At 41.0% G+C, this 26,148-nt stretch overlaps 1 protein-coding gene across 1 annotated transcript in view; it reads right to left on the bottom strand.

The window, feature by feature from the left end:
- The window catches only part of ITGA5 (integrin subunit alpha 5), a 78,402-nt gene that overhangs the window by 8,172 nt on the left and 44,082 nt on the right, over window positions 1-26,148 (bottom strand). The window contains exons 3-27 of the mRNA XM_083169533.1: window positions 22,396-22,517; window positions 21,017-21,140; window positions 20,852-20,913; window positions 20,584-20,629; window positions 18,019-18,144; window positions 17,181-17,225; window positions 17,021-17,064; window positions 16,666-16,722; window positions 15,287-15,339; window positions 14,784-14,989; window positions 14,429-14,611; window positions 14,123-14,168; window positions 12,836-12,943; window positions 11,502-11,557; window positions 11,235-11,389; window positions 10,329-10,466; window positions 9,026-9,090; window positions 7,305-7,455; window positions 6,963-7,055; window positions 5,356-5,435; window positions 5,057-5,137; window positions 2,018-2,123; window positions 1,733-1,891; window positions 1,557-1,646; window positions 591-710 (exon numbers count right to left, since the gene is read on the bottom strand). Of these exons, the coding sequence (XP_083025659.1) occupies window positions 591-710; window positions 1,557-1,646; window positions 1,733-1,891; window positions 2,018-2,123; window positions 5,057-5,137; window positions 5,356-5,435; window positions 6,963-7,055; window positions 7,305-7,455; window positions 9,026-9,090; window positions 10,329-10,466; window positions 11,235-11,389; window positions 11,502-11,557; window positions 12,836-12,943; window positions 14,123-14,168; window positions 14,429-14,611; window positions 14,784-14,989; window positions 15,287-15,339; window positions 16,666-16,722; window positions 17,021-17,064; window positions 17,181-17,225; window positions 18,019-18,144; window positions 20,584-20,629; window positions 20,852-20,913; window positions 21,017-21,140; window positions 22,396-22,517 (2,516 nt within the window). The remainder of the gene's footprint in view (window positions 1-590; window positions 711-1,556; window positions 1,647-1,732; window positions 1,892-2,017; window positions 2,124-5,056; window positions 5,138-5,355; window positions 5,436-6,962; window positions 7,056-7,304; window positions 7,456-9,025; window positions 9,091-10,328; window positions 10,467-11,234; window positions 11,390-11,501; window positions 11,558-12,835; window positions 12,944-14,122; window positions 14,169-14,428; window positions 14,612-14,783; window positions 14,990-15,286; window positions 15,340-16,665; window positions 16,723-17,020; window positions 17,065-17,180; window positions 17,226-18,018; window positions 18,145-20,583; window positions 20,630-20,851; window positions 20,914-21,016; window positions 21,141-22,395; window positions 22,518-26,148) is intronic.

The following is a 26,148-nucleotide window of genomic DNA, read 5'->3' as shown; positions in this document are numbered from 1 at the left end:
TATAGCAACACAGAGTCTCAGACGTCTGACCCTCCCACCGACAAAAGGTAGTATAGCGAGCGTACCCTCTATAGTTGCACCACTGATTGAATCAATTGAAGTTCTGTTCATTAACATTAGCGCACTTGTCATCTATAACAGTGCAGGCAGCAATTTTATTGATATGCCGTTCATATTTCACATTATCCATTTAAGATCGGTAAAGCTTAGTTATTCAAATACTTTCAGTAGCAAATATTTAACACTTGTAGAAGCTGTTGAATGTTTCGTTTTGTAGCTAACTACAGAATAAAAATTAAATAGGTTTTTAGCTTAAGTGTGAATGTTCTTACAGCCACCAGGTGGCGCTAACAGTTCGAATATTGATGTCCTAACTAACCACTTAAATATCTGCTCTGTGTAACGGCATATTTAAAGGACTCGCAGAACTGAGACATTGTGAACACTTTCCAAACGATGCACCAGGAGTTTTTCAGCACAGCCAAAAAATTAAAAAAACAACCCACCGGAACCACACCACAGGGCACCAAATGATACAAGTGTAAAAAATGACTTTATCTAAGAAGGGATTGGTAGAAACATGGGCATACCTGGAAGAAAGTGTTGGCCCAGACCCGGAAATGGACTTTAAGTATTGCCCGCTGCTGCTTCTCCAGCGCCCCAACATCACAGCGTAGGTGGAAGCAACCTTTGTGGTGCTGATTACATTTCTACAGAGAGTTATAGGACTTGTTAAAAATGACATACAAATACAGAAGAACGCTGGTGTATTATGTTAAGTGCTCACATATATTCCTGGGATACCTGCACATTCCCAGCTCAATTAGGCTGAGCTGCATATACTACAGTGAATACACAGGGTTATTGTATACAAATAGCCAATATAAAAAAGCAGTGGCTTCCACATACATATATACACATACAGGTATAATAATTAGCTCCACCTGTGATCTTTTAAAATGTGTCAGTGAGTAATCTGTGCACATGTGTCTGAATAATGAGTGCAGCTGCCGGGTGACCTGGAAAACGTGCACTGTTGGGGGGTTAAGAAATACTGCTCTAGACCAGTGGTTCTCAACCTCGGTCCTCAAGGACCCCCAACAGTGCACATTTTCCAGGTCCCCACACAGAATCACAGGTGAAATAATTAACTCCACCTGTGATCTTTTAAAATGTGACAGTGAGTAATGAGTGCACCTGCTGGTGACCTGGAAAACGTGCACTGTTGGGGGTCCTTGAGCACCGAGGTTGAGAACCACTGCTCTAAAGCGTTATGATCCAAAAAAGTTTGGCAACCTCTGGTATAGGGCATACTATTGCTTCACTGAATGGCTAAACAATGGATAATTAGAGTTCCATCTGTTTGAATTAGCAACTACATTTTCAGGTTAATGACCGCAGGATCAGTTAAAATGCAAGGTGAGGACCTTTGCTAGGTAAATCCATTGATTGGAAAAAGCAAAAATCAATGATAACATACTAGTTATAAATGCTACTGACTGCATTGTATGGCATTCATGCCCATCGTAGGTACACTGCATGGGAAAAGCACTTACCAGTACATGTGACCCTCCAGCAGGGGCTCTAGAAGTGTCTCTGCGTTCCACGTGATGGGCCATCGTCGCCGAGTCTTGCTCCTTTGAATACTGAATAGAAAGTAGTAGAGATAATACATGAGAACCGAGTTTACCCAATAGAATGCTGCCAGAAGGGCGATGACAGACCACCTTACCTGCAGTTGAAGTGGATTGACAGGTTGATTAGTGGTACAGTTTGCCAAGCCTTGCACGGAATAGTTCATAACATACATCACATGGTCTTCAAAATGCATCATGGGGCAGTTCAGCGTTAAGACACCATGACTAATGGAACTTGGTCCCTGGTTCCCCAGCTGATAGCAGAAAAGGGAAGAGAAAAAAAAAAGTAGCTTGACGTCTCTTACACGTTAGGTGTGTGCAAACATGTCACAGGTAATTTGTCATTCCAAGCTAGCTCACGTCAAACTCTGCTTTCTTACCTCATATACATGATTAACCTCTGGCCCGGCTTCTTCCACCTGAGTGGGCTGTCTGATTGTCTTCCAGTTTGCAAGTGGGAAGATAATGCTATCTGGCTTTGAAACCCTGAAAGGGAAGTACAGATCAATTATTCCGGTTGTGGGGTCACTCAACAACTCTTCACTCATCACAAATATCTCAAAAAAGACAAAAGATGAAGCCTCTGAACAGGTAACTGGAGACGTGGAAGACAGGTCTAGTGTATCTGAGGAACAGTTTGGGGATGAGGGAGAAGTTTTGTGAGGTGATCAATCATTTCTACATACTGTACATTCTGCATAGAGGGTAGCAGAGAGGTGTGTTAGTACATTAAGGTTACCATTCAGAAGAGAAGAAAATTCCAAGTATTTACATAACTGAAATCAGTGGGAAAACGTCCAGGATTCCTAGAAGTGTAGGATGCTGGTTGATTTTAGATTTTTTTTTAAAGTGACAATCATTTGCAAGGTATCGTTTTGCCTAGTAAATGATTGTGGCTTTAAAAGTATCAGATCGACCAGCATCAAGCACATCCAGGAATCTCAGACACTTACATTTCCATAAAAGTATCTGGCTAAATCAACCAATAATAAAAAAGTGCTGGAACTAAAGTGGTAAGAGACTTCCACGTGAAGCGTAACACTTTCCCACCTCTATGCACACTTTGGCTGCTCCCTAGAGAGCAGCAGCACAGAAAGGTCTGTTACACCAGGAAGTTTGTACTGTGCTTCATAAATGGGCGATTCTGTGTCCTCACTGGCTCACAATTTAGACACATGAGAATGTAGTAAAAAAATTGCCTTGACCCAACAGTCACCATTCTGATCTTCTATATAAACATTATCTAGGTGACTGCTAACAGAGTTCCAAACCAATTCAATCACTGGACAGGATGTGTGTGTTGTCTGTTAAATAGAAGGTGACTGAACCCCAGGCTACAGTTTAACCTAATTAGTGCTTTTAACAAAAACAAAGCAAACTGGAGCCTTTACAAAGCCGGAGGGGAAGCAAGGCATCAATAATGTCACAACCGGGAAGACAAAAAGGTAAAATTATATGAACAACTGGTGAACCTGTCAGCAGCAACACAATATACCAATCACATATGAAAAACCATGAAGAAAAGTAAATCGAAGAGCTCTTATTTCCCCATTAAAACCATCTGTGTCTCCGAGGATTAAAACTGGAATGAAGGCAAAAGTTGTCCATTGTGCTTATTTATGCTGTATATGCCACGTGGCGTGGTAAAAAGAACAGGGTGGAGGGTGCGGGGGCATAACCGATCCTGCCTCCAGGATATGAAGATCTGGGATAGAATACGAAAATCAGAGCAATTGATCCAGAACACTGAGCCTGATTCAGCTTGGATTGCTGAATTGCTAAAGTCTCAAAATGGGTGATTTTAGCAATTCTGCAGATGCGCACACAGTGTGACTGCGGTTGCAACCTGTAAAATGCAAACAAAGTCTGAGTGTCTCCGGATGGCAGCAATGCAGCATTTTTGGGGGCGGGTTGCGGCAGCTGCATTACGTCACACATAGCCCACTGAGACCCAAACATGGCGGCCCTGCGCCTGCCTTCATAGCTAGGCATTTGCATCGCACACTCTGCAACAGTTGCACTGAATTTACGCAAAACTACAACCAATGCTAAATCAGGACTGATGATTGGACGGCTGCGTTACGGACTTAGGTTCACCGACTGTAATTACCCCACACGACATGCCCTGAATAAAATAGTATATCATTTTTCCATACAGTATTTCTCTAGTAAAGTGGTCAGCTGTAAGACACAGTACTTCTGAGGTCAGCATATAATCCTGCTTTGAGAAGAAGTAGTAAAAATAAACCAGTTACTGTATTTAGGCTCATGGTGGAAGCACATGATGAATTTGGGAGAACACAGAAGCTTACAGGAAATACCACATGCTGAATACATATCCCAGATACAATGTATGCAGAGGTACAGTAACTGCAATCACTAATGAGCACACATTGGGGAATTGCCCGCTTCTAATTAGCCATAGGATGGTTTAGGAACTCAACCAATGCATTTAGTAGAATAGGATCTCGCCATACAAATAACCTCTCTATTGATCGGTTTACTGAAGAATATTGTCCAGAAAGGATTTACTGCACATTGCCACACCCTTATTTAAAAGTTCACACACAAGATGACGTGGACCAGGCAAGACATACACATTCTGTGCTATCTCTGCAGGTGGCTTTGAAAAGCAGCATCATAATAGTTCTGTCACTATACAGCATGGCTGTATATGTGGGTGCCGGACGGGATCCCAACTGTCAAAACACCGAAAGCCGGGTTCCTGACGGCCACCGGCTATTTTCCCTCGTGGAGGTACATGACCCCCCCATAGAGGGAGAATAGAATAGGTGGCGAGCGTAGCGAGCCACCGCACCCACAAGGGGCTTCGTTGCGCTCACCATGCTGTCTTGGGTCCGGCCAGTCGGGATCCCGACATCGGGCTAATGACTGTCGGGATCCCGCCTGTCGTACCCCTTTAAAATTAGTATTTTTCATTTGCTGTGTTTAGTTCCACCTTGATGTTGTAAAGCATAGAGATATACAATGTATAAAACCATCAGGGCTGAGGCGATAAGTATCGTTATTGTATATGGCAAGACTCTGGATATACTCACAGATGTAGAAACCATTAGCTACTGCAGGGGTTCTCAAACTCGGTCCTCAGGATCCCACACAGTTTACGGTTCCCAGGTCACCCGGCCAGTGCACAGGTGCATTCATTACTTATTGACACATTTTAAAAAGATCCACAGGTGGCGCTAATTATTTCACTTGTGATTCTGTGAGGAAACCTGCAAAACATGCATTGTGTGGGGTCCTGAGCACCGAGTTTGAGAACCTGTGAGCTACTGTATACGGGCCGGTAAATAAACGTACACAAATAAATCATTGTTTGCACACAAGTTTCAAAATCATTCGCAAATGACGGCAACCAAAAGGGCCCATGCCTCCTAAATAATAGTAAGCCAACTTACCCAAAAAAGGACACGGATGTCAGAGCCTCAACGTTAATGGATAGCTGCACAAGTTCGCTCTGGGAGTTATTGGCATTTTTGCTGTGAAGAGAACGGAAAGGCTTTATATGGTATATACCCTACTTCCTTATAAATCAGGACAGTGGCCCTTGCGGAGCTACGCAGACTGTCCGGAGGATACATTACTTTGTGACTGTTCTAGCAATTGCTGGAACAGAGCCATTGCATTAGGATAGTGCAGGCACCCAAAACCCACTTTCATTCCCAAAGGTCACGGTCAAAATGTGTTTTCAACATACCTACGAATCTGAAAGTCAAAGTGAACCTTCTGACTGGTGTCTCGAAGATGCGGCACAGTGAACCTCAGCCCACCCCAAAGCTGCAGAAGGGGGGAAAAATAAATTAATTAAAAGGACAATGATCATATAACAATTTGGACAAATACAGTTGTAACATTGGTAAAATGAAGTCAGAGTGCAGGTATCATTCTGAATTGGTAAATATAAATATAGGTTGTTTTCTTTTTATTCTGGAGGTGAAATAGTAGCATCCCATTGGGTTGTCCAAGCGTCATTTAGAGCCCAAATTCTTTAGGGACATGATCAGTCCCACATGGGTGAATCCACCCAAATGATATAATCACCCAAGGTTTCCATCATCAGTTAGGCAGATAGGAGGCCTCATGCAAATGGGAACCAGAATAAAAATAACTGCCATTTCTACAGAATATCTGAGGCAAACTTACCAGCATAATACTACAAAGCCATGTAATGGCCTATAAACATAATAATTTTATACATTCCCATAATATTTATATTATAAAACATAGGTAAGAGAAGAAAACATAAGATTTAAGTACCTTTAAATAAAGTGAAGGCTTCAAAAGAATTTGGCCGAATTATACCATATTTAATATTTACTTGCACATATAAAAAATGATATTTTTCTATATTTACAGTAGCTATTGATTCATCTTACTGGCAGAGTGCTGCACTTCTCTTTTCACCCACAGTTCCTTTCATTCTGTCCAGGTTAAGTTAATCAATAAGTAATTGTGTTAAAGAAAGATTAGCGCTAACTGATGACTTCAAGGGAGAATCACTCAGGAAGTAACAGTGACAGCAGAGGTAGAACACAGAGTGTCTGTGGTAACACACCATCATGTTGCCAGCTTTTAGTGTCTAGTGCGATTAAAGCTTTTTTTTTTTTTTAAAAGGGGTCTAAGGAGAATTTTAGTTTTTCTGTCTTGTGCATGTCTTCTTGCAGGGAGTTCTACACAATTATTTATTACCAGTTTACCTACCAGTATATTTTTAGATTGTGGGAAGAAAAAAAATGTAGTAATGGGACATAGAAAGGAACAATAGATATTGCTGAGGTTTCGTGGCTGCTTGTTTGGTGAATTGATGATCTGATGTTTATCAGAACAAAAAAAAAATCCATTATAAGTAAAGTCACCACCAATGGTAAAAACAAAAATCGGAACAGAAGCATTGATGCTTTAAATGTGCCATTGTACAATTCCCAACCCTAACACATGGTACAGGTTGGGTATCTCTTATCTGGATATCCCAAAACCTAAAGATTCCAAAAACCTTAGGTTTGCAAAGAGAGCTGACCTCGCGATGCAGCGTCGTCCCTGGACTTCCGGATTTGAGATCTGGGAGTCCATCTGACAGCCTGGTCGTGCTGGGAGGGATCAGTGATGGATCGCTTACACACCGCTGCAGAGAGAAGCCCATAGGCTTCTACAGGGTATCGTCAGCAAAAGCTAGCGATTCCCTCCGCAGCACCACTACGATGGAGGAGCTTTAGAGCATACGAAAATGCGGTAAAAACTCGCATTTTGGGTTTAGAGCACCTGTGCGTCTCATATTTATAAAGAAACACTGGCTTCTCTACTTACACTGGTCATAGGCTTCATTGGGTTCCCCAGGTCACAGATCACCAATCGCGTTTCATTCTGCAGCTCATAGCGACAAGGCAGCAGAGAGAGGTTCTGTGGAGGAGACATTGATTAGAGCCAAGGAGAGGACAGATAGGAGATGAAAATTAGGGGAAATAGTCACACACGATAAAGTATATGAAAGGACTATTTTACAAAGAAATGTGTTAGATAAAGGATGGGGCCGGGAGCCTTGATGGAGCCTTCTACAGTGCAAGAGGAGTAGACCCTCATTGTATAGTAAGACTGGAACAGCTGTACGAGGAAGAGAGCAGACTCTGCAGAGATAACGGAGACTCTTACTTCATTGTTTCTCACGATACCACTGTACTCTGCCTCTGCGGGCAGGATGACATACAGCTCCGCCTCATACGCTCCACCTTCTCCATCATTCAAGGCATTGAACAGCAGCGTCAGCGAGTTCTCATCGCCCAAATACACGGATTTCCGATCGCTGAAATATACACATTATTACTACAGTGTTGTGGAACATGTATGGACACAGTAGCGCCCAAGGTCATAACATTTATTCCTGGAGGCTTTGAAAAAAAAACACTTCTTGTAATACAGGCACAAGTGACTCACACAAGAAGATTAAAGCCAGGCTGGATGCACACAGAACACTTCACTGACACAGAGTCATGCGCTGCACTTCCTGTTATTGCCTGTGCCCTGTTTCAGTAACTATGTACAAAATGTTCTGAGACACTACAGACGTTTAGCATTTACATTGATAGGCTATAGCTATAATGCTGCAATTCAGACAGCCAACTAGGAACATTCTACGTCCAATAAGACACAACTAATGGTATGTATAAGCCCAAAAGATGACCTCCATGATGTCACTTGGGCTACCACCTATGGAAGTCTCTACCTTCCCCATCACAAAACTTCAAATGGGCTTACAAGACCAACTACTTCACCAAACCTGATCATCCTAACTCTCTGTTCCACACTCACTGTCTCCCCCATCTGTTTGTCTGCCGCTCCTCTTGAGAATGTAAGCTCTTATGAGCAGGGCCCTCTTCCCTCATGTGCTACTCTTACGTAAACTATCTTCTGATCAATTCAATTCCCTTGGTTCTCTGCCACTCAGATACTTATTTCAGGGTCGTTTTCTGATATAGCTAAGTCTACATACCCTGTACTTGTCCTATAGTGTCTTTAGTGTAACTCACTGTTTTATTGTTTTGCATATAAGTGTATGTGCTCTGTAATTATATGCTGCAGATACAGTGGTGGAACTTGTGATTGGTTGGACCAGGAGCAAAAAATATAAATTCGGTCCCACTGCTCCACTACAACCCAAGTTTACAATAGGACACTCAGCAGTGGGCTCCAGTGCGGGTGTGGTACAGGGGTCCGACAGTCATTAGCCCGACTGGCTGGACACACACAGGCTCGCCACGCTGCGGGCACGGTGGCTTGCTACGCTCGCCACCTATTCTATTCTCCCTCTATGGGGGTCGTGGACCCCCACGAGGGAAAATAGCAGGTGGCCGTCGGGAACCTGGCTGTCTGTGTTTTGACAGTAGGGATCCAGACGAAGGGTAAATGCCTGTCGGGCACCCCCCAGCGCAATGCACCTGCTGCACCAATGGTTGTTCTGCCTCTGTGCCGATTCCTTGTGGCACTATATAAAGCACAACACCAGCACCATTGATCCTGGCCAGCAATCCCTATAACATGAAATTGCTATTACTGGATACTGATCCAAGGTTTTTACTGTTCAATGATATTTATTTTATTGCTACATTATGCTACTAACAATACAAAAAGGCATTAATGCATACATGCTATTCTTATACATTGTATTTAGTGATGTCATTCATTATGTTGGATGTATGAAATGTTCACATATACAAGTGTAGATAGAGGGCACTGTGGATGAATTAAAACACTCCAGACTATGGGGAAAATGTAATAGTCTGGGAGACAGACATTGGTGCTTTTCTGGCCGGTTTGCCCAACTGTTTAAAATCAAAAGCAAAACCAGTTTTGTTCCTTCCCAGAACCACACTCACCTGGATACATTGAGCTTCAGATCTGGTACACAGACATTGTTCACACAGTCCAGCTGGATCAGAGCCTGAGAGAAGAGTCAATGAGACATGAGTACCGGTGGCACAAATTATACAAAGTGTATCATAATACAGCACACGCTAGTTGGAAATTAGATAACCCATATGTAGATGTAAATGTGTTAACCATTTCATTAACGCACAAGTCCAATCTACAAGTGGAAATTGTAGCTTATGAGCCCTAAAGCATCAAGCAAATGTAATAGGATGAGAGATTCAGAAAGTGAGAGATTTGGTAAGAAATATCCAGTATTTTTAAAGCGGCAATCATTTACACTCCAAATCCAGTTTGATTTTGCAGTGTAAATTATCATCCAATTAAATTTCACCCCAAGTATCTGCAGGGGGTATGTCCTGACTCATGGTTTTCATTCCCTGCTAATGTATGCAATAACCGCATCACTTTGCTTGTTAAAGGGAACCATTTCCAATATTTTGGCAGATAAGGCTGCCTTGTATCTGGTGATCTTTGTCACGTGTTCGGAATGAGAGACTAAGGTGCCCATTTACTAATGGAGTTTCACAGTCAGTGAACAAAAAAACAAGAACTGAGGCTATTTATCATGAGTGTAACAGATATCGGCAGCAGTCACTTGCAAAAGCAGTGCACAGAACCTGCCTGAACAGCCAATGTCATCTTTATGCGGCATTATCCATCATAGTCTGTTGGATACAATTACACATTTTTTTTTGGTGGATCCATCCCTGGCCCCTCACACTTGCACATATACAGTAAGCAAGGTGGGTTTCCAAACTGATCAATAATGGGGGGTAATAAAAGCGATCATTACTATTTATTCTGCACGGGTCTCTTATCAGTACTACTGTCCCAACATTTTCTTTTTTATAAATCACACAATACAAATAATTACATAAATCACTCATTACTTTAAGCGATGAGTCTAAACGGAGCTGCATTTTAGGATAAAATAATAAGCTTTCGTGTATGAAGGAGAGGGGGGGGGGTTGTGCAACCAACATACACAGATCGATAAAGATGGGGTTTCTATAGAACAAAGTCGACTGGACACTTTGAAATGCACTTGGCAGATCGTTCGGCATACTCGCAGAAAAAATAGAGTGAAGCAGTGTGGTTCTTAAGATAATCTGTGTGGTCTGTGAAGTGTTTTTTATAGAGGTTCGATTGCAGTTGCAATCCCACCTTACCACCCCCTGCTGTGCTTAATATAGGTTTAGAATGAATCAATGGGTAAGACATATAGCAGTGATTTCTCTGCCAACTGACCTTCTGCTCAATGTGGTTCTTAGTCTGGTAATTGAAGATTGGCAATAGCCCATGAGCATCGGTAGGGGCCTGTGCATCCAAGGAGAAGTTCAGAGAGATGTAAATTGGAGAGAGCTTATCCCGGAATTCTGTCTCATCCTAACGAAAAAAAAAAAAGGGCAAAATTAAATATAAATTGACATTTTTAAGCCTTTATATCCACCGTTTGTCATTACAAGAACATAACAGCTGCATTCACTGACCTAAAAAAAAAAAACAAGCTGGTTACAAGCGGTTACTGTCTGGACTAGATCCAAATGATTGGATCTTGGCTTTGCTTTACTTCTGCATTCCTAATGTACTGTGCATAATTTAGGACATCGCAAAATAGCTTCATTGCTGGAAAAGCATTGGTTTTACCCTGTATGCCGTGCCCCACTTTGGGCCACAAAAATAGGTGAAGTGTACGGATTATTTGTAGTGGTAAGGGGCAGAAAACATTCAAGCTAGAGAAGAGTATGTGGCCAAAACTATGTGCCAACAATGACTTAATAAAATAAACTAAATAAAAACAAAATGTAATTTCTGGAAGGATCAGGAATACAATTTTAGTTCAAGAATATTACTCAGTGGAGGAATTATTCAGGGTTTACAAAGTGCGTTCTGAGATTGTACACAATACTGGTCTTGACTAGTGTGCAAGAACATTTTCTTCAATGTGGCCCTATAGAAGGGCAGATAAATCAATTACATGCATAGCTTAGCTTCAGATTTTATTTATAAACAATGCAACATATGTTGTATGTGAATGCCAAATAATTTCAAGAATGAGGCTCTACTTTATATACATATTCTTTAAGAATAGTGAAGCTCCTGAAGCTATAAAAAATGTCTAAGGAGCGATCGAAGCACAATCAGACAAGTCACCTTGAGGTAGATCTTCATCTCACTGCATTGTTCCTGGCCACCATTGTGTAAGAGAACACTCTGCGTCAGGTGGGGAAGGCCGGATTTCAAGAACAGAGCTCTCCTCACAGCCCCTCTCTGCTTCATAGAGTCCAGCTGCAGCTCTACATTAATCCCTGCCAGAAATACAAAGCCAATGAACTCAGGCATTGGATCGTACAACACAGAGATATAGGGGAGAGAAATCAAGCTATCCAGGGCTGTGTACATTTAAATGTACAGACTCACCAATTGTATTTGGCACATGTTTTCCTGATGCGTTCAGGCAGAAACTAAGGTTCACACTGAAAGGAATGAGAGATGTGAAGAAATCCAGATGTGAGAAGCTTACATGAAGGCATCACATAGCAATTGGCAGCAAAGGCATTTATATGTAGGCAGTAAAAATCCAAGCACCATACTTTCATAGAAAATAGTGCGACTGCTTGCTGCCAATGGTCAAAGTGTCGCATGACCAGGAACCTTACGCAATTTATCCAGACATACTTCGCAATAGCTTTAACACTTCACGTTGGTGCTCTGTTAGCCAATTCTTCTAAATAAAAGTAATGTGACCCACCCTTGAGATAATCCAGAAAACTCATCATGTGCCAACTACTTTAATGTGTACCACCCTTCTAGAGGAGTATTCGAAACTTCTATAGGTTATTGTACCAGTCACCCCCAGTGGAAGCAATATCATTTTATAGGATCAACCCATATTCAGTTACCCACACACTGGTAACTTCTCCGATGCACAAGAATATGGTACACATTTTGTTCATAAGGCTTCTCTGAACTCTTGAACTGTGGGTTAAGCCGATCAATAAAGGTCTTAAGTATTTTAGACTAAGGACAGAGATATCAACTAGAAACTGTGTCAGCTGTAGAAAGGTTAAGCAGCTGTTTTCCAGACCTCTTTCACAATTGCACATTCATTGAAGGCCAAGGCGCATTGCCAGGCTTTACATGGTTCCCTAGCAACAGTCAAACTACTGTATTCTAAAAATATATAGATTAGAAGAACATAATCAAATGACCTCAGTTAGATTCACTTAAATCCTGGCTAGATAGGAGTGACCTTGTGACTTATCAGATGCAAAGCAGAACTAATACTTTGAAGATAAATCCATTTTAAAGTCTCGCTGTAACTTTTCCTCGACAATTACCCATGTGTAGGAGTTAATAACGTGATTGAAAACACAGATAATTATACAAAAGACGCATATATAAATGGAAGCATACAGATACAAGCCTTATTCTAAATATACTGATTAAATTAAACTTTAGTTCGAAAGTGCATGTTTTATTTATAGTTTCTAATGTTAAACCACAGTTTTATGCACCTTCTCTCCATGTGCGACTCATTATACTGAATCACAAAGCAATAATTGTAACTACACCAATAAGCGCGGATGTGGTTCACCGTCTCATTTGTACAATCAGCAGTGCTAGCTACATCTAGCTGTATAAACCAAAAAAACTTTAGATCTAAAAATTCCAGAATTCATTCAACCCAGTTATAAAGGATGAAAGCATATACAATCAATCTACAAATATCACAAACGGCTTCAGAAACTCACCAGGATACTGGCATAGCAGTGCCTTCATTTACACAGGTCTTCTCGTCTGGGTTAATCATGGATGATGAGATGGCCAGTGAGGCACTGGCATGAACAATTGGACGTCCCCTGCAGAGGATTAAATCTCCATAGGTCATATGTCCCCAATATTAAACACAAAGCTAGATAATGTTTCGGCCAATGTGAAATGCTACCAGAAAAAAAAGACAGTGGCTGTAATGAAGGGAAGCAACACAACAGTGTTGCAGGACCATGAGGCAGTAGAGACAGGATAGCAACTTGAGGTTTTGTTGGTTCCTAATGTATACGTATCCTTCAAGCAAGAGATTTTTATCTACATTTGGACCTGAACAGCGCAATACTTTGTTAAATGAAGGAGTAAGCAGTGCTTCTAATAAAATGATACAATAGAATAAAAATATTTTCAAATATTAAAAAGAAATAAAGGGACCATATAAAAAAAGGAGCGTCATTTATACCAAATTGTACAGCACAGTAACAAGGACAGTTTATTTATTAACAGTTTCTTATATAGCGCACACATATTCCACAGTGCTGTACAGAGACTATTTGAACACCAACATCAGCCCCTGCCCCAGTGGAGCTTAAAATCTATATTCCCTACCACATGTACACACACACACAGACATTCTAGGATATATTTTGTTGGGAGCCAATTAACCTACCATTATATTTTTGGAGCACAGCAGGGGTGTGGATCGTATTGTCGATCCAACTTCGGTCGACACCGTTGGGTCGACAGGGTTCTAGGTCGACATGAGGGAAGGTCGACATGTGTCTAGGGCAACATGGGTTTAGGTTGACATGGGTTAGTTCGACATGTCGCGAGGTCGACATGGGTTTTTTCACTTTTTTTTACCCGAATGTCGACACAGTTGGAAGTCCGCAGCCCCTCGCATCACTCGCAATGCTTCGGGCACACTATTTTTTTCTCCCACCACGCCCTAGTGGATGGTAGGGCATGAAATACCGCCTGTCGGAACATGTCGGCTCAAAAAACAGTGTCGACCTAACCTATGTCAACCTAAAACCATGTCGACCTTCATCCATGTCGACCTTCATCCATGTCGACCTTGTTGCGTGTCAACCTAAGTCAGGTCGACAATACAACCAAATCCCCACAGCAGAGGCACAGCATTGATAAGAAGTCTGTAACTAACAGCAACATCACTTGCTCTAAGGCTGGCTGTGCGGTCATCTCTGACCTAATTGTACAAGATACGACTAGATTCTTCTGTAACGGATTGATTTGTGCCATGTACTTACCGGTACACCACTGCCTTGTCAACCCCAAATGCTCCCACAATAAGGTCTAGGAAAGAAAGAGAGAGCTCTAATATACAATGTACACCATTTTAAAGAACATGGAGATGGGAGAACACGGGTTGACAGGTTTGGATTTCTTTATAACAATGTTTGAATTATGTGAACACCTATCTACAGTTCACACATCAACACTACTGTCTGCAAAACTAGTCTCTAACTACACAGAAATAGCTTCTGGAACCAAAGCAGATGTAAATGAATAATTTACAAGGGCAAACCAAGTGTTCTACCCCCCGGAATATGTACCTGGGTAGCCATTTCCATCAAGATCTTTGCCACCTCTGGCGGAGAAACCAAAGAAAGCGGGAGCCATAGGAGAACCCCACACTCCTTTCAGTACTTGAGAAGGTTTTGGGCTCAGACCCCCAGCATGACCATTGTAAATAAACACCACCCCTCTGTCTTCAAATGGGGCACTGATTGCAATATCTGAAAACGGGAAGAAATAGTTATATACACGTCACAATACATAGCAAATCTAAAATACAGAAACCATTTTGGAATATGTAAAATCCGAGCACAGATATTGAATGGTGTGACCAGATAAAACCACTAAAGTGTTAAACAAGATCATAAAAGGGAACCCTCCGCCTTTATTTACCATTGAAGCCATCTTGATCCAAGTCTCCTAAAGCAGCAATGGAGCTGCCAAATCTGGCATACTCTTGCTGTCCCGTCAACACCACAGATGGGATGTTGGACATATTGTGAGTCTGTAGGTAGACATAGACTCGTCCCACCTCCTGAATTCTGCCATCATGGGTCCTCTCCATAAAGAGGGGGGCTCCTATCAGTAGGTCATCCAACCTGAAAGGCGAAGAGTTCATGTTACAAAAATAATATACTCATTTATAGGAACAGCACTATCACAAATTCAGCTTTAACAAAATGCAGCGATTCTTCCCAGATGGAGGGGGTAGATTTCGTGCCTACGGTAACCAGATTCTTTTAAATTATCTAGAATGTATTCAACAATGGATAGATAAAAGTCCTATTGTAGTTGTTGCCCATAGCAACCAAAGTGTGTTTCAAAATATTAAGACAAAAAAAACCCTGAAGAATACACACAGATATTATTACTAAAAAGGCAACTGGTCCTCTTACCCATCACTGTTGAGATCTGTGGCTGCGACAGAGTAACCAAAGTAAGATGCCATCTAGGCAAAAATAAACATAAAAAAATATATGAATATGTACAGAACATATGACAAAGTCCTTCCACGCGTGCACACATGAAGTTTCAATATTTAATTTGATGCATTATAGCACTAAAGCAATCACAAACCAGTACTTGCACTGGCATTATGGAAGATCTGATCATATGACCATATGTGTCTATTACACAATGTACTGTGAAATGTTAATTATACATGCCAATAACAAAACTACAGTCATATTTGCAGCCACCACACACACACACTCTTGGTGTGTACACATGGTACTTTTTGCCTTCCGATGTTGACGATATAGTCAACATCGGATCGGAATCGGATGCAGATCGCAAGGGTTTTAAACCTTGCGATCCCGATCCGATTCCGATGCGCGTTCACGTATCGCAAGGCAGAAAGTCTTGTCTGCCTTGACTATATAGTACAGATCTGCACTATATATAGTCAGACTTGTATGCAAATCAAATGTGCCTTGCGATCTGATCGGATCGTGGATAGTATCTTAAGGCACATCTGACAGTGTGTCAGACCCTGCAGATAACCCTGTTAAGCTTTAACGGAATATAGCCTCACATAGCACTTTAACATCTCAATTTGGAAATAAATGTACAGTATATTCAGCAAATAACAAAAATGCCATCAGTGTGCTCCTTCCAAATATCATTCATCAGAAACGAACATTATCCATCCTAGATCTCTATGCTGAGAAATACAGTATATTATACATCAGAATTTAACCAAAAAGCTCATAGAACTTTGTGTATTCATCCCTTTCAAAACAGCTCTAAAGCTGGCCATAAATCCACAGATTAAGGGGGATATTCAATCCCTGCCGCTATTTCCGATGGAGGAAATAGCGACGGACACCTATTCAATGCGGTCTTGCCTGACAGCATTGAAGAGGCAGATCGGGCTGGAATTTAAAAGCCGTTGGGCCCATTTTGTCGACGACACACAGCCATTTACACGGCCACGCCCCCTTTTCACCTCGGCAGGCAGGAAATTGAATCGGTCATCTAACAAAACAGAAATGGGCCAGGATCACAGCTGTTGGGACGGACTGAATGCCCCCCCCCCCCCCCCCCCATTATTCGATCTGGCTGGTTAAAACAAAAAACTGGTAATGGATGAGAGCAAATTACAGTTGACCATTTGCTTTGAAATGCTGGAAAACAAACTCAGACATGACCATGTTTTTGTTCAAACCAGTCAGATCGGATAATAAATCTGTAGATGTAAGTCCCGCCTAACACTTGTGCCCAAAAGTGCCTATAAAATCAGTTATTTCACCAAATGGAGAAAAACACCACTCACCTGCTCTCCAGAGAAGTTATACAGGGAATTGAAATTTGTCCCATTCAGGATGGTGACCTTCAAAAACAGAAAGGCTCATCAGTAATCACTAACCAGAACACTCAATCATAATATGGCATAGCATTGCATTGGATGCAGCTATACATGGTCAATCTCATTACAATGGCATTATTGTGTAGAAGAACGAAGACTGAGTAAAGGGTTGTCAAAAAGTATTGCCAAGGAGTCCGATATGAAGCCTCAGGGATTTTTTTTTCTTTGTTTAATTGCCAAGGAAAAACTAAAACAGTGTAAACAGTAGAGATGTAATAGCATAGTTGATAGGTGATCTTCTATGCTATCATCTGTCACTCACATATCCAATTGTCTTTTTTCCTTTAGGGGCCCCAGCAATAAAATCTGTAAGGAAGAAAAAAAAAAAAGGCTGCTTACAGAACCAGATACAGGACATCAGTTGCAAATACATTCGAATAGTAATAAAATAAACGACAGACAGACAGAGCGAGCGAGCTCACCTTCGGTGTCATCTCCACTGAACTCTCCAACAGCTACAGAATAACCTGACAAAATAAAAGTCCATAATTTGATGGGGTACTGCTGAGGCTGTAATTAGAAATAGACACACTCCACTAATGGATACATTTATATGGTCTACAATTAAAGAACAAAACCATATGATGTTTGCAGAGAACGAGAGCCCACAGCCGTTTCAAAGCAGGAGTGAAACAGCCCCTCCATTGTGTGGTTCTGTCAGGCATTAGCGGCGGCTGCTGACACACTGTCCTATTATCTGCAGATTTGTATGCAACACAAGCAGATCAAGTACTTGGGCAGAGATCACGCTGCGTGCTACTATTGTGGTGCATGTGCTCTTTCAATAGGGCAGAAGAAATGATTTGCCTTCCAGCCTTTCAGTCTTTAAATGTACAACTTGTTCTACAGACTCTCTGACTGCATGCACACAGAGTGCCAATTGTTACTACAAAACGTCCCCAGGAGACAGTTACAGCAGCACAGGGACAAGGCCACAAGTGTAACGGATCAAGCGCCTGACAATGGCTCGAGGAACGCTGAAGACCATTGTAAAAGGATATGCAAATAAAAGGTGCATGCATTGAATTTAATCTTGATCATGGAAAATGTTTAGCTTTTTAATTGATTCATTTGGTCATTACATGTGGCCTCTGAAAATTACAAAATGCTGCAAGCCTCTATTGGGAAGTTGGCATTAATAACTTTAAATAGGTTTACCGTGAACCCCAACTATTCTAATTGGCACAACATACAAAAAGATTTTCTTTAAAAAAAATTTTATTTCATCTGAGAGAGAAATAAAAGGCTGAAATGTCTTACCTAGGTAACCATCATCATGAGTGGAATCAGCCTGCCTGGTCTTCATTTGTCCTTTGATCTCTAAGATGAAGTATTCAGGATAGAAGGAATCCTTGATTTCATGTTGTGTTGCTGTGATCACCTGACCTAAAACAGAGTGTGTTCTACGTTATTTGGATATTTGCCATAATGAATGCACAGCTATTCCATCTTAGAGAGATAATGGAGAACTTCAATTTCTGAATACTTAAGGATGTCAATAAAAAAAAAAAAAAAAAAAAAAAAATCACAGACGCACCAGTCCTATGCGTGTCATTTACAATACTTTTTATTGACACATACATCTTCCCAAAACATGCAAAGGTCCAGAATGCCAAAACATACAAACTTTATTACAAGCAAATCAACATGGAGGGTTTCTATACTAAATCACAGATGCATCAGGAGTGATTGGCAACTAACTTGCACACCATAGCGTGGGGACAAGCCAGATTGCAAACAAGAACTACCATGGAACACACCCATTACCAGTAGCAACCCATGACCTTACCGCTCCCACCTCATGCCCTCTTGAGGCTACACTACAAGCTGTACAACAATACAGTTCCAAATGTTGACATCCGCCCACAACACTACCCACAAGGAAGCATCAAGCTCCACTCCTCCCCATAAAAGAAGTTTAGATGACAATAAAGCCAAATTTAGCTCATAGCTGCCCCTCTCCCCCTCTATCTCTCTCCTCCACAGTATTAGTAGATTAAGATGGACCAGTATCCTGACCACAAAATTATTTGGCTATTAACACACACACATCACTCTAGGAAACCTGTAATATTCCACCAGCGACCAATCACCCACTACATTGCTAATTACTTTAGTTTTTTTTAAACTTCTACTTTTCCCCTACAACCCACCAATTAGGTCTCCAATGCATGTCTAACCTGTGAGGTTCTCATTTGACCTACTGGCACACACACAAAAAAAAAAAAAAAAAACCCTTACAACAACAGGAAACAAAAATCAGGGAACAGAACCTAAAACAAAACTCCCTTTTCCTGCATCCAGGGTCACGAGATATCTAGCATCTGCTGCTCAAGTATGCTTCATCAAGGTCATGCTCAGAAGCAGTCTCCGTAATCTTTGACCTACCATAGAATGCAGGAAAAGTCAATCTTTCTTGTAAGTGACGACACCTCTTATCAAGTCACTAGGACTATGGTGGGCTCATTATTACAACCAGGCACAGTTATTTTGGCAAGTGAAGTACGTGCCCTTGTCGTTAAATCAAAACTTCACACCATATGATGTTCTTAACGCTACAATGGAAACTTCTATTACACTCATGATCATCCACTCCTGAAGTACCAGACCCTCCTCCAATCCAGCTTCTCAGTGTTCCAGCAGTATCGAAGGCCAAAACAAGGTATCCGCCAATACCAGTAAGCCTAAGGTATATAATCCTCTGCCAGCTTATTCCTGTAGTCAGCCTGCTTCTCTGGTCCAAGCTGAAGCAGGCATCAATTACATCTCCTGTGTCTTGTAATCAATATGTAGTGGTTGTTCTACAGACCAGGTCAGATCAACCTTGTAGTCAAATGTTTGTAAAAACCCACCATACACACAGCAATCTCTGATAAACGACCCTCCTCTATAGCAAGGGCTTAGTTGGTCATGTTAATCTTTGCCTCGTGTAAACAGAAACCCACATCACCCACTGATTGAATGCCAGTGGACACAACTGGCATCTTCAGTATATGAACTTGCAGCATCCTTTTAGCTATGTGAAAAGCCATCAGAAACGGCCTTCTGTTCCACAGACACATGACTCAGAATCACTGCTTTTCACGCACTGCCACAAGTTGGGGTGGTTCCATGTGATTGCATGATCACTGTCCAGGTCACTGAAACGCCATATTTCACAAAGAGACCTGGCAGCCTCAGAATAGTTGCAAAAATGTATACACTTTCATAAGAACTTACACTTTATGAAATGGATGGAATCTCTGTTCTATACACAGGAGGGCACTGACTGAGCGTACAGAGTGCCTAGCATTTCAAGACCGGGCAATTGTGACGTAAGGCAGCAATGTTTGGGCGAATATTCTACATAGCGCGAATGGAATTGATGTATAGGGCATCCAGCTAGTTTTAGTATATCATGTATGTTGGGTTGGGGTTAGTTAGGGGGGAGGGCAAATAATATAAATGAAATAAGAATGAGAAGTCAAATGTATGTAGGCGTGTAGATATCTATCTATAGACTATACAATCTTGGGATGGAGAATTTTAGTTATGCTTTGTTATTTTTCCTCCTGCATTTGAAATTATATGCACCTGACCAAGATGTTATTATTGACCACGCTGTACCACATTTATTCTTGTTAATAAAAAAAAAATTAAAATAAACTTTATTCATAAAAAAAAAAAAAAAAAAAAAACACAACATGCACTTTACACAAAAACTGGCCAACTCCGAATCAGACCCACTATGCGCAAATGCATTTTAGTTTTGCTTAGAAAAGCTGTTTCATTTCAAAATACAGCAACACATGTATGAAGGTTTTAGAAAGGTGTTAATAAGCTTACCTTGCCAGAAGTAACTGCCAGGCCCACCCAGTACTACTCTGCCACTCTGTATTGAAAAATAAAATAAAAAATAATGGATACAAAATGTTGTATACTGCAATAAGTGGGAGTGATTAACATACATATTTACTTAGAATTACATTTCCCAATTTCTAAATGTTCAATTCAAACTGGTCAGTACTGATAGCTTTAGATATATCTAAACATTTGCTACAGTTCTTACATGACCAAATGGTTTTAGAGTAAACTACATGTTTATTAAGCTTACCTTTGTAAATTCAGCAGCGAATCCACCTTGGCAGTATCCCTGACCTACTTCAGAGTTTAAATCTAGATTGAGAAAACAAAAACAGCTGCAGAAGTCCATGGAAAATAAAGGAAAGGATAATAAAAAGAGTTGAGCCTTACAAGTCTACATAATCCAGCAACACACCTGTGCGACATGGCGAATATTCCACAAAGCTGGTGAAATTGTCAAGAGACAAGTAGCAAGTTCCCACCATGTCAAAGTGTCTTTCTTCTTTGATTGTTCTCCAGCTGTACCTGGGTGCACAGGCCTAAGAGGAATCCACATAGTATAGAGGAGTTTGAACCAAATCACATTAAACAGCTTTGTAGGTACTGTATGTCTCTACGCTTCCATCACAGTTAGACAAAAAAATAATAAATATATATATATATATATATATATATATATATATATATATATATATATATATATATATATATATATATATATATATATACACATATATATACATATATATATATATACACACACACATACATATACATATACACACATGTAGAAAACAAAAATGTACTAGTTCTAGTCAACTTACACACTGGGTGGCTTTTCAGCTGAAAGTAGCCCAAACGGGAAAAACTGAGCTGCTTTCAGCTCAAAATTGACCAGTGTGTAAGGGCCTTGGGTGGCCTACACACAGGGAGAGGAGCGTTCTGAGCGATCTGTCAGGGCCAGTGTTCTCCATGAGAACACTGGCCTGACCCCAGCGATTAACTATATTTATCCAGAGTGCAGGATATTAATCATCGGGGCTATAGCGACGTATGGGGCACTGCAAGTAGGGGCATTTTCTAAGTGATCTAGTGAGCCTAGGGATCTCCCCGTGTGTAGGCCCCATTAACCATAAAAACTGAATGTTGCAGCCTATGCAAGTCTACAGCAAACTTGTTTGAATATTGGTATTTAAACAGTTTTAGAAGAAAAAAAAAAAAGTATGTTTCGGTTTTCCTAAACATACTGAATAATGTACACTAGCACAGTTTAACAAAATTTGCATGCAGCATTGTTTTTCCCTATGTCATTTTAAAATATCCATAGTATACAAAAAAAAAAAAAAATAATTACCTATATGAAATAAAAAAACACTATATAATTATACAGTGTTCTCACTGCCAGTGAGAAATACACGTCTTTTCCCCGGCATTAAAATGCCGGGGACTACAGGGACGGACCCCCGTTTTCACTGCAAGGCAAATTCCCTGGTGAAGAAGTTCTACCCGGTAATTTGCCTTTTAACACGGGTTTTTCTGCAGAGTGAACGGGTCAACCCGTGTCTGCATACCCGGATCTCAAACACTGGTAAAAAAAAAAAGAGTTTTACCCGTGTATGAGATTCTGGTATGCAACCCGTTCACACTGCAGAAAAACTTGTGTTAAAAGGCAAATACCTGGGTCGACATGATAGACCCGGAAATTTGCCTGCAGTGAGAACGGGGTATGAAACTACTTTTAACTGCAGCAAACTAATTGGACAAGACTATATTGCGAGTAGAGGCAATACATACCAGTATAGATTGGTTGTGTGAGCGGACAGTTGCGCCAAACCATTGTTTAGATTTAAACTCCACTTGTTCTATATCTGCAGTTTTGTTACCATCCCTTGGCGGGAACTCATGAACACGGTTGCCTGGAAAACAAAGTAAATGTGAAGTCATACAACAGAATACATTCCAATTGTAAAGTGCAATGGAATATGCTGCACTATATAAGAAACTGTAAATAAATAAATAAATAAAAAGAAAGAAGATTCATTAGATTTGTATTACATGAACAATTTCTATGCTCATCTATTAAACTACCGGAATAACTGTGTGGTTGAGGAAAAACAGAAGTAGAGTTGGACATTTATAGAATATTACTGAACAAGGCACGCAACTTCTGAGCAAAAATCTACTGTGACTGAGGAACAAGCCATTAAAAATTATATATATATATATATATATATATATATATATATATATATATATATATATATATATATACATACATACATACATACATACATACATACATACATACACACACATATATACATATACACACACATATATACATATACACATATATACACACACACACACACATATATATATATATACATACACATACACATACACACACACACACACACACACACACACACACACACCACCAACATTAAGGTACAATTCTGTTCCTGATGTCACACCTAACCGTTAATAATAAGCTGAGGGATGTGGTGTATTTAGTGAAGGGCTTTGCAGTCTCTTACATACAGAACAATAGGGGTGTTTACTACTGTATATATATTGGTTGATGTAGCTACAATATGCTGGCAGCAAACAGGAGGAATGGAACCAAGAAATAAGGGATGATATGGTGCAATATGTAAGTAAATGTTAATAAACAGTGGTTAAAAACGCTGAAAGTCATCTGTTGAGAAATTAAATAAAAACGAAATAGGGCCAGATTGTGTGTGTGTGTGTGTGGTTAACAGTAGTAGTGCCGTTTAAATGGTGAAACTGGCACACAAATTAGGCTGAACTCGCACTCTTCGCAAGGCCGAATTTGCTTAAAAAGTACTCGCACCCCTATGGAGGTGCAAGCACTTTTAAGCAAATTCAGTCCGCCACAAATTGCGTCCGGTGCAGTTATGATTCGCGAGCGTGAATCATCCATATCGAATAGGATCCACCCTACACTGAAGTTTATTGTGGTTCCTCTTGGCCATTGGTTCCTGAATGGTGTGACTAGACGTCTTGGGGTGCCTTGAGAGACACATGTAAGGGTAACTCTGGTAGGTGGTCCAGGACCAAAATGATTTATGATCAAAGTGATAGGCAAAACCATTGGTAGTGTATGGACAACAATATACGTGTACATTAGAACCACAGTTATGTATACAAGCATACAACTGAAGCTGAGGGTGACTGCTAGTCACAATTTAACTTAAAATATATATATTTTTTAAGTCATCAATACTAGTGATACCTTGAAAAACTTCTGATACTGTATTGCAAAGGTCCTCAAGGCACAAAGACAGTCCAGGTTTATGGCTATCCAAGTCTTAGGCACAGGTGATTTTATTTGTACCTCAGTCTGCTTGATTATACCATCTGTGAACAAGCAGGCATAGCCATAAAATCTGGAATGTTGGTGTGCCTTGAGGACCACTGCTCTATTGTGATGTGATTCAAGAATGTTTGGGAACCACTGTTCTTGGCTCATTCAGGAGGCGCTTAACCATCCTATAAAGCCACGAGCACTGGTCAAATGTCCACCAAGGAACCATTAGCCTGTGCACTCACTGCACAATCGCCTTCATGGAGTCTTCAGTTTTCATGAGAGACAGATATGCAGGGTAGGTATGGAAATAAGAAGTTGGAAGGGACACACTATTTTAGTCATCACAGCCTTGCTATGCCTGTATTTAGAGGGAGGTGGGGACCTACCATGATAAATAAAATCTCACAGTCAAGTCCCCGACAAATCTGCGACCATGAGATGGCAGAGGCATGATGACTTACACTAGTCAGATATGGGCAGAGGTCACCCAATCCCAACTCATCAGGCCAATTGTCCCAAATTGCATAGGTTTGACGTGCCCCCTCAGGTCCAATGCCCGGTCCCATGCACATTGGACCTGAGCTAGAGGTCGGACCTGCTGCCCACCCAACCTCAGACTCCGATATCATCCCCGGAAGCAGGGAATGGGGTTGCATCGATCCTGCGGCCCGGGAAGTTTTCGGGCGGCTCAAGGGGGGTTGGATGACCATACACTGCTGCTATACTTTGCAATAGTGTATGGCCACCTTAAGTAAGTGCGGTCACATTGTCTGCATGTAAACACTGTTAAATTAGGATGAGAATTCTCCCTTTTAGGAATTGGACAGATATTCTGGAAGAGTAAGTAATTACGATCTAACTATACCTGCTACAATACCCAGAGTTTGCTGCTCATTCTGTGAAATTGTATGCAGACAGCATTGTACCATGTGGAAGTTTTTAAAAATACGTAGAACAAATAAAAAATGTAATCAGAGATACCAGAGCTGACAATGTGTTTTTTTTATTTTTTTGTTTAGTTTAGTCTCCCACTATGCCCTAATGGACGGTAGGGCATGATATATGGCAAGGGGGGGGGGGGGGGGGACGACATAGACCAACACAGGACTCAACTTAAATATACTGCATTGCCTACCACTGTCCTAGTACGTAGCACGAGCATGCTTTCCAGACTTCAAGGAGCATTTGTTGTGCAAAAATAGATCTTCAGCTATTGCTCATTCCTCCAGCTGTCATGCAATTAACTCAAAATAGAGGTGTAACTGGAGAAATGCCATCTTAGTATTGCCTTGGGCCTGAATCATCGCCGTAAAGGTTTGCAATAAATGAACACCTTTAAATGACTTCACATTTCAAAGCTTCACGAAATGTGTAAACAGTCTAAATTCATCCTGAAATTTTGCAGAGCAGAAGGGCCGCCGAGTAATGAGCTTAGATGCCAATCACAGTATTTCACCAGTAATTCACCGTGTTCATGCCAAAGTTCTGACACGGCGGCCTACATCTAGACCTTCAAAAAGAACAACTGGGAGGAGAGATCAACTACTCAGGTCCCTTGATGTGGTGGTAGAAAAGTGAGACTGCCTGGAGGCATCACTTGAAATCATTACGGTTATTTGTTTAGAAGGGATACATGAATAATTGCTGCTCATGCTACATTTCAGTTCTAACTGAACGATGCTTAAGAGAGAAAGCACCTTCCATTACCCCTCTAGTTATAAAGTTTGGTGCGCACAGATGCATTATATACATACATACATACATACATACATACAGTGCACACATACAGTCAAAAGTATCGTGCTCAGGCTTGGCGGGTACATAAAGGTGTGTGATAGGCCACCTGCACACATTCCACTTGTTGCAGTTATGGGTAAAAGCTGCAATTTATCAGTTACAATAACCAGGATTATTATCAGCCTTCGGGACAAGGGTGGTAGTATTTCTGAAACAGTGCAGTTTGTCAACTGTGCACATGCTGCTGTGGGCAAGGTGTATCGTGACTGGACATATGGAACCATTCCAAAACAGATGTGGAAACTGTGGAGCACCATTTATGTGTGAAGTGAAGGTTGGTTAAGATGGTGCGTGAGGGCCAACCAGCACAACACAGTGGAGCAGCTCACCGTCAAAATGAACCTGGGCCTACCAGATGGGTGTCTAAAACGACAGTTCAGCCAACCCTGCTGCGTATCGGACTCCGAAGCAAACAG

Source organism: Crinia signifera, chromosome 2 (assembly GCF_055691185.1).
Source record: "Crinia signifera chromosome 2, ASM5569118v1, whole genome shotgun sequence".
Taxonomy (NCBI): Eukaryota; Metazoa; Chordata; class Amphibia; order Anura; family Myobatrachidae; genus Crinia; species Crinia signifera.
The sequence above is the reverse complement of the archived record's forward strand: the minus strand, read 5'-3'. Positions and strand labels throughout refer to the sequence as shown.